The sequence below is a fragment of the Mobula birostris genome, chromosome 4 (assembly GCF_030028105.1).
Source record: "Mobula birostris isolate sMobBir1 chromosome 4, sMobBir1.hap1, whole genome shotgun sequence".
Taxonomy (NCBI): Eukaryota; Metazoa; Chordata; class Chondrichthyes; order Myliobatiformes; family Myliobatidae; genus Mobula; species Mobula birostris.
Genome location: NC_092373.1, coordinates 108,891,162 through 108,906,596, shown reverse-complemented (window position 1 = coordinate 108,906,596; position 15,435 = coordinate 108,891,162). Strand labels below are relative to the sequence as shown.

The 15,435-nt window shown below is 39.9% G+C and overlaps 1 protein-coding gene across 10 annotated transcripts in view; it reads right to left on the bottom strand.

Moving 5' to 3' along the window:
- afap1 (actin filament associated protein 1) overlaps positions 1 to 15,435 on the bottom strand; it is a 407,775-nt gene that overhangs the window by 30,088 nt on the left and 362,252 nt on the right. For all 10 annotated transcript variants that reach the window (XM_072255900.1, XM_072255903.1, XM_072255901.1 and 7 more), the window contains exons 11-12: positions 4,967 to 5,112; positions 3,430 to 3,547 (exon numbers count right to left, since the gene is read on the bottom strand). In XM_072255900.1, the coding sequence (XP_072112001.1) occupies positions 3,430 to 3,547; positions 4,967 to 5,112 (264 nt within the window). The remainder of the gene's footprint in view (positions 1 to 3,429; positions 3,548 to 4,966; positions 5,113 to 15,435) is intronic.

Genomic DNA, 15,435 nt, shown 5'->3' with positions numbered 1-15,435 from the left:
ATTTATAAATATTGGTGAAATCCCTTAAGAACTCTCTTTTCTTTTAGCAATATGTGAACATCAAATCTATTCAAATTTATACAAGAAGTGCAACACCATACCAACTGACCGTTAGCATTATAAAGTGAGTTAAAACATTCATAAGTGAAATCAAGGAACAGTAGAGTGTGAGTTTAATTGTATCTTTGAAGTTTCAGTTTTAGTCATACTGAGAGGATGCAAGATGTGGCTGTGTGGAAAGGACTGAGAAACAGCAAGGGAAGAGAAGGCCAATTTGACTGACACCATCATTTAATTGGAAGGAAGGAAATTGCCCACTTTATGGCCAATAACTTGTATGAATCTGATAAAAATGACACTATAGGATTAAAATAAAGGTCCCTTAATGTAAACAGATTCCAATATAAATGTTGAGGAACAATTGTTGGACCCTGTACCATGATCTTGAATTTGTCAGAGCAATTCTAAACCGCTAACCTAGGGTTCTACTGATCTTTTCCACTCACTGAAGTAAATTTTGAATTACTGGTGCTTTGTGCTTGGTAATATAGTGAAAATATATTATTATTGCAATAGTCCGGCCGTCACTATACCCATAATAAACTACCAACAGATGACCAGACCTATGTCAAGCAGTTCACCTCTTCAGCATAGAAACGGGGTCCTCCTGAAGACACCAATTAGCACTCCAAGAATCTGCCAGTGCATTAACCCAGCTTGTGATCTAGCTGAAGAGGCGTTCACACTGTTATTTATCTTGGAACAGATAGGAGAAAGAGAAGTGCTCTTCTAAGCTCTATTAAAAATACTTGGTGGGACTAAGGAATTCCCACTGATGCTGCTCAACCTGCTGAGCTCCCCTCGAGAGCCACAATACCATTCCTACTCAGTTAAGGCAAAGAAATCCAGCCTTGTGATATTTATGGTTTGAGGTTTTAGAAACTGTTCCAGGGTGTGAGAGAGACAAAACAGATGCCATGATCCAGAACACAAGAAAATCTGCAGATGCTGGAAATAAGCAACACACACCAAATGCTGGAGGAACTCAGAAGGCCAGGCAGCATCTATGGAAAAGAGTAAATAGTCGATATTTCAGGCTGAGACCCTTCATCAGGACTGGAAAAAAAAGATGGTAGGTCAGAGTAAGAATGTGGAGGGAGGATGTGTGTTTCCATGATGCAGAATATGGGTTCTATAAAGTACAGCAAATTGTGTTTAAAGAAATAATGTTACAAATCATGATATGTGAGAATAGGCACCACAACAGTACATCTATTGTTTCACAGTGCCAGTGACCCAGGTTTGATCCAGACCTCTGATGTTGTCTGTGGAATTTACATGCTCTTTCTGAGAGAGTGTGGGTTCCCATTTGAAGCTCCGGTTTCTCTCTACATCCCTGGTGGAAGGTTAACCACTATCCTAAATTGCATGAATGTAGGATTTATGTAAAATGACTTATATTTCCAGTTTTCTAATTCAAAACTTAATATACTTAAAGGAAGGTGAAGCAATTCTTAACAATTTCTCTGGCATTAAATTATAAAATGCATGCTATGCATTGGTATACTTCATAAAGAAATTCTCTTGCCTTCTCATGGTAGAAGATCCACCTAATTATGGTATAGCTAGCAAAATCTTTCTTAATGTTATACCCCAAGGTTTTGCAATTCTTGAAGTTACGATGAAGAAGCAGGGGAATCTTCTCTGCAATATACCATCACCCTTTCAAATATAGTAACACAGAATAATCGGATGAGAAATGCCTATTTAAAAAATTGTTGGTTAATATCTGCCCAAAAGACGGCCGTGTTTTCTCTTTTAGAATGTCTTGACATAATGCTACAGAATGAGTAAATGCCATCATACAATTTGTGGATTATAGAAGTACCTGCGAGGCTGTCTTGACTGTTCCTTTTTCCGCAGTAGAGGTGTTAGTTTTATTAGTCATAGACCGCGTGGAAGACAGAGGTGAAGAGACAAGAGTTTTGTTATTTTTAGAGGAGAGTTTCTCAGTGGAAAGTTTATTCTGGACCCCAATCGGCTGTGATTTGCGAGCAATTGGTTTTGGTGGTGGGACGTTGTCGTACAGGTCAGTGGTGTCACTGGAAACTTCCTCATACCAGAGGGTATCAGTATTACTGCTGAAAACTTCCTGTTCCTGCGATGCAATATGGAGCAAGCTTCAGATGTTAGAGGCAAAAACATGCAGGTAAACGCAGTGTTGTGTACAAGCTGGTGAAGCACAGACTGGAATTATATCCAAAAGCATCAAGTGACTCATAAAGTTTCTGCTTCTATTAGCGTAATTTGTTATTCAGTGCATGAATCACAAGGAGAAGTATTTTACCAAAATTAAATTTGGTCACAATTTCACCTGTGCTATTACTGTTGACATTAAGTGTGATGATAAGGAAAATTAGTTAGTGTAATCTTAAATAGCATTGATGGTATGAGATAATTTAGAACCATCACATTCAAAAGTCTTTTAACACACATAAAATTTGTCATCAGGGTAGTAATAGACACAAAACACAAATACAGTACAGAACCTTCTCATGAAAATACCCATATTTTATGAACATGCCACCAAAAGTCTAATTCTAAATGCTGCTGAACCATTTCTGGGAATTAATGAAGCAAACGAAAGGCAGATAAAGATGATATTTTTATCCATTCAGACAGTTCACTGGAAATCACTATATAACAAAGTTGTATGAACTGAATAACTCAATTACACAGCCAGAAGTATTTTATGTCCCCATTACTTTGCCTGTCTTTGCAGGGCTTGGTCACAATACAGTGGCAGAGTTGCTAGTCAGTGCCTCACTATAATTAAGTTATTTAACCAATTATTCAGAAAATTTGCTAATTAATTAGCTTGCAATTCTAATTCACATGCTTTACTCTCTTAGGATGAGGATATTATAATTAAGTTGCACCCAGCCAAACTATGTTTAAAAACAAGTCACTTTCCATTAGATATTTACATGCATTCTTCTTGATACAAAGCAAATTCCAGTTGGCAATGGGTAGGATTACAAAGGAGTTGCTCTGAGGACAGTAGGAGCCTGAAACTCACTGTCTGTAAGAGTATAGTCAAGAAAAGCCCAGGGTGAAAGTTACTATTACATTCAGCAGTTCATTTATCTGATACAGAATTGAAGACCCAATGGTTTCCTTCGGTGTGCTAAATTTACCGTAAAACTACTTATTTAATGCATTAGTTTTAGGGTCCACCAGACCATTGGGAAAATGAAAGTTCCCAAAAGGACAAATAAAAGTTGCATGCATCCACTTTTGTTATCTGAATACAAGAAATGAAAATGCAGACACAGTATTCCAGATTTAATGAATTAGTTTCTTAGCACTGGTTGTTTAAAATATTTTTATAAGACTGTCAAAGATATGGCACTAATTTAAATGTCTTACTGTTCCATTTAGGCAAGGTACATCATCATAATGAAGGGAGATTCCACGCGGACATGCATATCCATTAGTGATGTTGCCACCATATCTGTTAGGTGATATTGAGCGTCTATGTAATAAACTGAAAATGTAAAAAGAAATTGGTGAAAGATTTGTGAGCTTTCAGTACTTTATACTTACTAAATCATAGAGTTGAAATCTATAGAAACTTACATCATTGAAAGGGGTAACAATCTGCCTCAAAGAACACCTGCTATCTCTTTGAAAGAAACATCCAATCATTACTACATTCTCTTCCTCTTTTGCTATGGCCAGAATTTTGATACACGTATCCAATTCCATTTTTCAAGCTGCCATTGAATCTGCAATGCGTTTCAGATTATAACACATCTGGACATTAAAAAAAAGTTCTTCTTTACAATTGTTTTGCCAATGATCAAATTTTCCACATCTCCCACTAGTATATTGAAAATTCCAGCTTACTTTAATGATTAAGTGTGCCTTAAACTCCTCTGAGAAGAGCAAACCCCAGATTCTGCAGTCTATCCACATAATGAACAGCGTTCATTATGGAAAAAGCTACAACACCTTTGTAACCTCACTATCATTCTGTGTGCATAAAAAATGGATCAAAACATCCAAGAAGTGCTAGTCAGTCTGTATGGTACTGGGTAATCTTCCAGGTCAAGTTGTGCTGGGGTTAGACCTACTTAAACTCTAGTCAGCCTAATCATTTGAATGGAAAGACTGAATGCCAGACAGAAATCCAAATGCATTTTACATCTACACAAAACACTGGCTGAACTCAACAGGTCCAGCTGCATCTATGGAGGGAAATGGACATTAAATATTTTGGATTGAGGTCCTTTATCTGGTCTCGACCTAAAATGAAAAGGTCAATCTCACTTTAACTTCTGAATTCCTTCATCATCTTGTGTATTGCACCAGATTCCAGAATCTACAATCTCTTGTCTACATTTACATTCACGTGTTTTTGATTTAATGGAATTAGTTTGAATGCCCTGAATTGCATGTGTTCTCCAGAGTTTTAAGTGTATTTTAAGTTTTAATAATTCAACAGGTTATTATTATGTTTAATTTTTAATATCCTTTAAACAATTATATAAATTCCAGAGATCTTCACGAACATGCAGTCTCTTTGACAGTTTTGACAGCCTGTGAGGCGGGAAGATTAGCTTACAGTGCAGTAGGCAATTCTGGGGAGGGAGCCTGTCGTTTATGATTGTGAAGAGCTTTACAGAGCAGAAGGGGATTGATTTATATGTGGTAGTTCTGTGCCAGGTAAGACAGTGTTCGCTGGGCACGTGAATGCAGAGCTTGGGCTATTTGCCTTTTACTGTGAGATTGAGCCAGAAATGAATTCATTGTTTAGTCATTAAACATTAAGACCAATAGATAACAAATAAAATAAAAATCCCCACAAGTTTACATATTATTATTAGTTGTATTTTAACCAGAACATTTTTCCTTTATAAATTTTTACAGAAGTCAATTATTTATGATCAAAATATTGCCTTACTTGAAGCATTGTTTTGCAGTCTGTATAACACTAGATGTTGTTTCTACATCAATGTAATCATAATGTAGGGCTGATGGATCTGTGGAAGAACCAGTTTCAGATAGTAAAATGCCAAGCCACCTTCCCAGTTCCTCTCCAGAGGAGGTCTGCAAAATTAAAATGGTGAAAATCGAGTGGTAATATATCAGACATGATCAATAAAAATAAATTCTTTTACTAGGGAAAATGCATTTACAGAAACTTCCATTTTTGGGAAACTTATTTCCCCCTTTAAGTAATGTCTTAAGTGTAGAGCTCAGCTTTGAAGATACGCATCCTCATTGATAAAGTATCTAAAGGAATAACCTTAAAAATATGATAGAAAAATATAATTGGCTTTGTTCCAGATATATGACACTTAGTTAATTGCTGGAGATGTAACACCAACTTGCTAATACAACCATGACACAGAATCAGTAGCCCACATTATAAAAATATGTCAGCAAGCAATTTACATTGGCTAATAAGGGTGTTAAGGAAAACGAATGAGAAGTTGGATGCTGATGACAGATAGCAGTAGAGGAACTGAAGATACATGAAAGGTGGGTTTGATGTGGAGGACTCTTGAGAACTTTGGAAAGGAGTAACCTTGGCAAGTATAATTAGGAAGGATCCTAAAACATCCTACAGGTATATTAGAAGAAGGAATAGGTCCCTCAGGGATCAAAGAGGTCATCTACACAGAGGTCAAAAATAAATACTTCCATTCATTACTCACATAGAAGGATTGCAGGTTTGGAGAGGTAAGAAAGGAATACACTGACATTCCACAGCATGCCTATTCCCTGAACGAGGAAGTATTAGAAATGTTGATACAAATTATGTTTGTAAGTTGGATAAATTTGCAGTATCTGACTGGATCTATCCCAGCATGATAGGAGACACATGGGAAGAGATCTTTAGAGATCTGATGGAGATCTCTGCATCTTTGTTAGCCACGGGTGAGGCACCAGAAAACTGGAAGGTTAATAACATTGCTGTCTTGTTCAGTAGGTGTAAGGCTGGAAACGACAGGCTGGTGAGCCTTACAGTAGTGGCAGGGAAGTTGCTGCAGAAGATTCTGAGGGACACAATACATTTCATATAAGGCAAAGAGGCTAATTAGGAGGAGTTAACATGGTTTTGTTAGAAATTATGCCTCATAATTCAAATTGAATTTGTCTGAGGAGGTAACTAAGAAAATTGAGGAAGACTGAGTGGTGGGCATGACTTATATGAGCTTTAGCAAGGCTTGTGAAAAAAATCCCATATGTTTGGCTAGTTCAAAAGGCTGAGGTGCATGGGATCAGAGGCATGTTTGAAAACTAAATCCAAAATTGGCTTGGTGATAGGAGGCAGAGGGTAGTGGTGGATGGGTGCTTTTCTGACGGAAGTTTTAATAAATTGTGTGCCGCAGAGATCGATGCTTGGACCTTTCTTACTTGTGTTATATATTAATGGCTTGGATGAGAATGTAACTGGTCTAATTAATATGAACTTATATTCTCTCCTGCATTGCTGGCAGCTGGATCTTAACTGTACCAGAACCATGCTAGTGAGTGGGATACCCTATTCACTGCTGAGTTGGGGATTGTGGAATATCCCTCAACAAGGGAACCTTGGTTATTGAAGGACACCGAAGGCTTGATCACAGAAAAGAAGTGAGTACTTTACATGTGCAAGAAATTAGTATCAAATAGGCTCTTTAAGGTTTATAGGAGAAATAGAAAAGAACTTAAGAAATGAGGAGGATAAAATGAAAACCACGTATTTTTTCTCTATTATTATGTATTGCTTTGTACTGCTGCCACATGTTAACAAATTTCATGACGTATGAGAGTGATTTTAAACCTGATTCTCATTGATACTGGGAATCCAGTATTTTTAATGGTAGATATTTGCAGTCTTTGATGGCAGCCACTGGATGGCAGACCACGATAATAGGTCAGCTTGCTGCAGTTCAGCAAAGACAGTAAAGCAATTCGACAAAACGCATCCAAACGCCCAACCAGATAATGAATGGACAAGGTTTACATTTCATGATGTCATTCGAAAGGGAAATCAATACATGTGATGTCAGCGATTCCTATATTTAAAACATGCTTCATACTCTACTTTTTTAAATTTTAGCATGCTATTCTAAAATATAAACTTTTAACAGCATACTTTTTCCTTTGTGTCAGTACAGATTCACAATGGAGACGGGCCACTGATTGAATGATTACATGATAATATTCCATTCAAATCCTTGTTAACTTGATTAACTACTCTAATCTAATCTTGAATATTCACATCACTAATATCTCAAACACTAGCCCTTATAAGCGAAGTGCCCAGCCTCATGGCTTTTCATAAAATAATACAGATATCTTACATTTAATCCATCCTTAAGTTTCCCTGTTCTTGAGTGCCCGCATTTCTATTTAGAGAATTTTAATCCTTGAAGATAGTCTTCTAAATTTAACCAATGCATCTAAAAAATTTCAATCTCAAATTCTGACTACCCCTTTTAGAAGCATTATCTTTATAAGAATTCTTGATGAATGGTAAAAACAAAATTAATATAGTAGCTTATTGTTACTGAGAGGTTAATGGATATCATTTGATATTGTCATAATGCTAAAAAGAAATGGGGTGGAAGACAGTGGTATTTAAATTTACCAGATTTGATCTTAAATGTATGTTCTGAAAGTTACGTAGTTGACTACAGCACCAATGTACTGTTTTCCACTTCAAGTGTAAATTAAAATTGGCACTGTTCATCTCAAAGACTTTGACATACTAATTAAGTGCAAGGTAGGGAGACTGTGTCAAGCTGTAAAATGAAAGACAGGATTAGAATCAGATACATCATCCTCCAGTCCTGTATGAGGAAGCAACAGAAATTCTGAAAATGTGGGAACTTGGTCAGTAAGAAGGATGCAGTAAGCAATATCAAAACCAAAAAGGTTGATAAACACAGGACTGAAGGTGTTATATTTGAATGCATGCAGTATATGGAATAATGTAGATGATCTTGTAGCGCAGTTAGAGATTAGTAGGTACGATGTTATGGGCAACGCTGAGTCGTGGCTGAAAGAAGATCATAGATTGGAGCTTAATATCCAAGGATCCACATTATATGAAAAGGATAGGCAGAGCATGTGGGATGTCTCTGTTGGAAAAAAATGAAATCAAATCCTTAGAAAGAGGTGACATAGGATCAGAAGATGTAGAACCCTTGTGGGTAGAGTTAGGAAACTGCAAGGGTAATAAAGAAGACCCTGATAGGAGTTATATACAGACCTCTGAACAGTAGCCAGGGTGTGAGCTACAAATTTCAAAGAGTGATGGAAAATGCATGTAAAAAGGGCAATGAGAAGTACGGCATGGTAACATGCCCTTCGGCCCATCTAGTCTGTGCTGAACCATTTAAACAGCCTACTACAATCAACCTGCACCGGGACCATAACCCTACCATCGATGCACCTATCCAGACTTCTCTTGAATGGTGAAATTGAACTTGCATGTATCGCTTGTGTTGGCAGCTCATTCCACACTCTCACAACCCTCTGAGTTCCCCTCATGTTCCCCTTAAACTCCAAATTAGGCCTCAACAATGTCATACAACTTGAAAACAACATCTCATCTCAATGCTTTGATTTATGAAGGCCAATGTGCCAATAGCTTTCTTTATGACCCTATGCGCACGTGATATCATATCAATGAATTATGGACCTGTATTCCCAGATCCTTTTGTTCTATCACAGTCTTCAGTGCCCTACCATACAGTGTACAAGATCTACAAAATGCTGGAGGAACTCAACAGGCCAGTCAGCATCTATGCAAAAGAGTACAGTTGACGTTTTAGTCTGAAACCCTTCATCAGGATTCTTTTCCACAGATGCAGCCTGGCCTGCTGAGTTCCTCCAGCATTTTATGTGTGTTGCTTGGATTTCCAGCATCTGCAGATTTTCTCTTGTTACTGTATAAGACCTATACTGGTTGGTCCTGTCGAAGTGCAACACCTCACACTTGCCCGCATTAAATTTCACCTGCCATTTTTCGGCCCATTTTTACTGCTGGTAGTTATGGGAGATTCAATATGCTGGAAATCAGGTTGGTGCTGAATTGCAAGAGAAGGAATTTGTAAAATGCCAACAAATTGGAGCAACTTGTGGTTGAGCAAACTAGGAGAATGCCAATTCTGGCTTGGTTGTTATGTAATGACTCAGATTTGATTAGGGAAAGTTAAGGTAAAGGAACCCTTAGGAGGCAGTGATCATAACATGATGGAGTTCGCCCAGCAGCTTGAGAAGGAGAAGTTAAAATTGGATGTATTAGTATTACAGCAGAATAAAGGGAATTACAGAGTGAGAGAGGAATTGATTGGAAGGAGGCACCAGCAGGGTTGACAGCAGAGCAGTAACGGCTGGAATTTCTGGGAACAATTCAGAAAGATACATCCCAAAAATGAATAATTATTCTAAAGGGAGGATGAGGCAATCGTGAGGGTATATAATACAGTAAAAATTAGTGTGAAGGTAGAGGATTGGGAAACTTTTAAAGACCAATGAAGGCAACTAAAAAGGGTATAAAGAGAGAAGAGATGAAATATGAAGACAAGGTAGCCAATGATATAAAAGAGGATACAAAAGGATTTTTCAGATATATAAAGAGTAAAAGAGAGATGAGAGTGGATATTGGACCATTGAGAAATGATGATGAAGAGGTACTAATGGGGGATGAAGAAATGGTGGACGAACTTAATAATGAATTATACATCAGTCTTTACTGTGGAACACACTTGCAGAATGCCAGAAACTCAAGAGTGTCAGGGCCAAAGTGAGTGTTGTTGCTATTTCCAAATAGAAGGTGCTTGGGAAGTTGAAAGGTCTGAAGGTAGGTAAATCCACCTGGAATAGATGAACTAGACCCCAGGGTTTTGAAAGAGGTTGCTGAGGAGACTGCAGAGACATTAATAATCTTTCAAGAAACACTAGATTCTGGAATTGTTCCGGAGAATTGGACAATTGCAGATGTCACACCGCTCTTTAAGAAGAGAGAAAGGCAGTAGACAGGAAATTATAGCCCAGTTAGCCTGACTTCAGTGGTTGGAAAGATGTTGCAGTGTATCATTAAGGATGAGGTTTTGGGGTACTTGGAGGCACAGGACAAAATAGGCCAAAGTCAGCATGGTTTCCTTAAGGAGAAGTCTTGCCTCACAAGTCTGTTGGAATTCTGGCACATAGAAGCAGAGTTGAAGGGACATTCCAGCTGGAGGTCTGTAATTAATGGAGTTCTGCAGGGATCCGTGCTGGGATCTCTGCTGTTTGTGATGTATATAAATGACCTGGTTGAAAATGTAAATGGGTGGGTTAGCAAGTTTGCAGATGATACCAAGATTGGTGGAGTTGTGGACAGTGTAGAAGGCTGGCAAACAATACAGCTTGATATGGATCAGTTGTAGATATGGCAGAAAAAATGGCAGATGGAGTCTAACTCAGATTAATGTGATGTGTTGCACCTTGGTAGACAGTGCACAGTTAAGGGCAAGATCCTTAGCAGTGTTGCTCAGCAGAAGCATATTGGGATTCAAGTTCATAGCTCCTTAAAAATGGCTACACAGGTCGATAAGGTGGTTAAGGTGGCTTATGGAATGCTTGCTTTTATTAGTCAGGGCATTGAGTTCAAAAGTCAAGAGGTTATGTTGCAACTTTATAAAACTCTAGTTTGGTCACATCTGGGGTATTGCATGCATTTCTGGTCACCCCACTATAGGAAAGATGTTGAGGCTTTGGAGAAAGTGCAGGAGAGGTTTACCCGGATGCTGCCTGGTTTAGAGGACATGAGCTATCACGAGAGGCTGGTTAAACTGGGGTTGTTTTCTCTGGAGCGGTGGAGGCAGAGGGGAGATCTGATACACAAAATAATCTGCAGATGCTGGGCTCAAAGCAACACTCACAACACGCTGGAGGAACTCAGCAGGTCAGGCAGCATCCGTGGAAATGATCAGTCAACATTCCGGCCCGAAACATTGATTGATTGTTTCCACGGATGCTGCCTGACCTGCTGAGTTCCTCCAGCGTGTTGTGAGGGGAGATCTGATAGAGGTTTTCAAGATTATTTGCAGCATAGATAGACTGGAAAGAGAGTGTCTGTTACCCATGGCTGAAATATCTAATACCAGAGGGCATTCATTGAAGTTGGGGGGGGGGGGAAGGCTCACGGGGTAGGTTTTTTTACTCAGAGAGTGGTGAATGCCTGGAGTGCACTGGCTGGTGTGGTAGTAGAGGCAAATACATTACAGGCTTTTAAGAGATGTTAAGATAGGCATGGATGTGAAGGAGTTGGAGGGATATGGATGTGAGGGAGTTGGAGGGATATGGATGTGAGGGAGTTGGAGGGATATGGATGTGAGGGAGTTGGAGGGGATATGGACATGGTGTAAGTTGAAGGTATTAGTGCTTGGGCATTTTTGATTCATGTTTCAGCTGGTTTGGCACATCATTGTGGGCCCAAGATCATGTTCCTGTGCTGCACTGTGTTTCATGTTCTATGTTAATAACAGGCAGGATAGACAAAGTAAAGTCAGTGCAATTTGTTTATTTGGATTTTCAGATGGCCCTTGTCATGGTGCCACATCAGGCTGCTTAACAAGAGCTCATGGTATTACAGGAAATATACTAGCATGAATAGAAGAACGGCTGATGGGCAGGAGGCAAAGAGTGGGAATAAAGGTTTTCTGTCTGTCTGCCAGTGACTAGTGATGTGCTGCAGGGTCGTTGTTGGGACCACTTCTTTTCATGTTATAAGACAATAATTTGGCTAAAGGAATTGATCGCTTTGTGGCCCAAGTTTGCAGACGTTATGAAGAAAGGTAGTGTTAAGCAGGGCTTCTGCAGAAGGACTAACATAGATCGGGAGAATGAGAAAAGAAGTGGCAGATGGAACATAGTGTAGGGAGGTGCATGGTCATGCACTTTGGTAGAAGGAATACAGATGTGGACTGTTTTCTAAATGGGGAGAAAATTCAAAACTCAGAGGTGCAAAGGGACTCGAGAGTCCTCGTACAAGGTTCCCTAATAGTTAACTTGCAGGTTGAGTCATTGGTAAGAAAGGCAAATGCATTATTAGCATTCATTTTGAGAAGTCTAGAATACAAAAGCAAGGATGTCATGCATATGCTTTATAAGGCATTGGGCAGACTGCACGGAGTACTGTGAGGAGCTTTGGGCCCCTTATCTAAGGAAAGATGTGCTGGCATTGCAGAGAGTTCAGTGGAGGTACACAAAAATTATCCCAGGAGTGAAAGGGTTAACATATGAGGAGTGTTTGATGGCTCTGGACCTGTACTCCCTGGAGTTTCGAAGAATGAGGAGAAATGGGGATCTCACTGAAACCTGTTACATATTGAAAGGGCTAGATAGAGTGGATCTGGCAAGCATGTTGCCTACAGTGAGTGAGTCTAGGACCAGAGGGCACAGCCTCAGAATTGAGGGACATCCATTTAGAACAGAAATAAGGAAAGAATTATTTAGCCAGAGGTTAGTAAATCTGTGGAATTCATTGCCACAGGTGGCTGTGGAGGCCAAGTCATTGGGTATTTTTAAGGCCACGGTTGATAGGTTTTTGATTAATCAGTGAATGAAAGTTTACGTGGAGAAGACAGGAGAATACGGATGAAAGGGTTCAATAAATCAGCCATGATGGAGCGGCAGTGCAGACTCAATAGGCTGAAAGGCCTATTTCTGCTCCTACATTACGTCATCTTATATGTTGCAGTCAGTAAAAGATTTTTTTTATAAATAATTACTCAAAGCAGTCTGTTTTTTGAAAATGTCGAACTGAGCCAAAAGACCATTTTGGATAACATTTATAAAATGCCATCTTTATTGATGAAAACAACTCAAGGATAAAGGAGGTAACATTTGCTTGGATGTGGAGAATGTGAGTGAGGTACTTAATGAGTACTTTGATCTCCTGGTCCTCCATTTCCTTTTCCTTGGTAAATACTGAAGCAGAAGTAAGTGATTAAATTCGTTAGGACATTTAGAGGTCAAGGAGGAGAAAGTGTTGGGCCTCTTAAGGAGTATTAAGGTGGATAAGTCCCTAGAGCCTAATGGGATTTACCCTATGTTATTGAAGGAGGCAAGAGACGAGACTGCTGGGCCCTTGATCAATATCTCTGTGTCCGCTCTAGCCACAAGCGAGGTCCCAGAGGATTGGCAAGTGGCTAATGTTGTACCTCTGTTTAAAAAGGGAACAAGGGAAAATCCTGGGAACTATAGGCCAGTGAGTCTTACATCAGTTGTAAAGAAATTGCTGTGAAAATTCTTAGGTATAGAATATATGAGCATTTGGAAACTCATGGCCTGATTAGGGAGAGCTAACATGGCTTTGTGCATGGCAGGTTGTGTCTTACCAACTTGACTGAGTTTTTTGACAAGTAGCCAAGAGGGATTGATGAGGGTAGGAGAGTGAATGTTGTCAACATGGACTTCAGTAAGGTGTTTGACGAAGTCCCTCATAGGAGGAAAAACCAGAAGATTAAGATGCATGGGACGTGCAGCAAATTGGCTGTTTGGATTCAGAACTGGCTTTCACCTAGAAAACAGAGGCTAGTGGTTGAAGGGACATTCAAGCTGGAGGTCTGTAATTAGTGGACTTCTGCAGGGACCTGTGCTGGGACCTCTGCTGTTTGTGATGTATATAAATTGCCTGGATGATAACGTAGATGGGTGGGTTTGTAAATTTGCAGATGATACCAAGACTGGTTGAGTTGTGGATAGTATAGAAGACTGGCAAAGAATATAGCTCGACATAGACCAGTTGCAAATATGGGCAGAGAAAGGGCAGATGGAGTTTAACCCAGATAAATGTGAAGTGTTGCACCTTGGTAGGGAAAATGCAAGGAAGCAGTACTGAGCAGAGAAATACATACATAGAAAATAGGTGCAGGAATAGGCCATTCGGCCCTTCGAGCCTGCACCGCCATTTATTATGATCATGGCTGATCATCCAACTCAGAACCCCGCCTCAGCCTTCCCTCCATACCCCCTGACCCCCGTAGCCACAAGGGCCATATCTAACTCCCTCTTAAATATAGCCAATGAACTGGCCTCAACTGTTTCCTGTGGCAGAGAATTCCACAGATTCACCACTCTCTGTGTGAAGAAGTTTTTCCTAATCTTGGCCTAAAAGGCTTCCCCTCTATCCTCAAACTGTGGCCCCTCGTTCTGGACTTCCCCAACATCGGGAACAATCTTCCTGCATCTAGCCTGTCCAATCCCTTTAGGATCTTATACATTTCAATCAGATCCCCCCTCAATCTTCTAAATTCCAACGAGTACAAGCCCAGTTCATCCAGTCTTTCTCCATATGAAAGTCCTGCCATCCCAGGAATCAATCTGGTGAACCTTCTTTGCACTCCCTCTATGGCAAGGATGTCTTTCCTCAGATTAGGGGACCAAAACTGCACACAATACTCCAGGTGTGGTCTCACCAAGGCCTTGTACAACTGCAGTAGTACCTGCCTGCTCCTGTACTCGAATCCTCTCACTATAAATGCCAGCATACCAGTCGCCTTTTTCACCACCTGCTGTACCTGCATGCCCACTTTCAATGACTGGTGTATAATGACACCCAGGTCTCGTTGCACCTCCCCTTTTCCTAATCGGCCACCATTCAGATAATAATCTGTTTTCCTATTTTTGCCACCAAAGTGGATAACTTCACATTTATCCACATTAAATTGCATCTGCCATGAATTTGCCCACTCACCCAACCTATCCAAGTCACCCTGCATCCTTCTCACAGCTAACACTGCCACCCAGCTTCGTGACATCCGCAAACTTGGAGATGCTGCATTTAATTCCCTCATCCAAGTCATTAATATATATTGTAAACAACTGAGGTCCCAGCACTGAGCCTTGCGGTACCCCACTAGTCACCGCCTGCCATTCTGAAAAGGTCCCGTTTATTCCCACTCTTTGCTTCCTGTCTGCTAACCAACTCTCCACCCACACCAATACCTTACCCGCAATACCGTGTGCTTTAAGTTTGCACACTAATCTCCTGTGTGGGACCTTGTCAAAAGCCTTCTGAAAATCCAAATATACCACATCCACTGGTTCTCCCCTATCCACTCTACTGGTTACATCCTCAAAAAATTCTATGAGATTCGTCAGACATGATTTTCCTTTCACAAATCCATGCTGACTTTGTCCGATTATTTCACCGCTTTCCAAATGTGCTGTTATCACATCCTTGATAACTGACTCCAGCAGTTTCCCCACCACCGACATTAGGCTAACCGGTCTATAATTCCCCGGTTTCTCTCTCCCTCCTTTTTTAAAAAGTGGAGTTACATTAGCCACCCTCCAATCCTCAGGAACTAGTCCAGAATCTAACGAGTTTTGAAAAATTATCACTAATGCATCCACTATTTCTTGGGCTACTTCCTTAAGCAC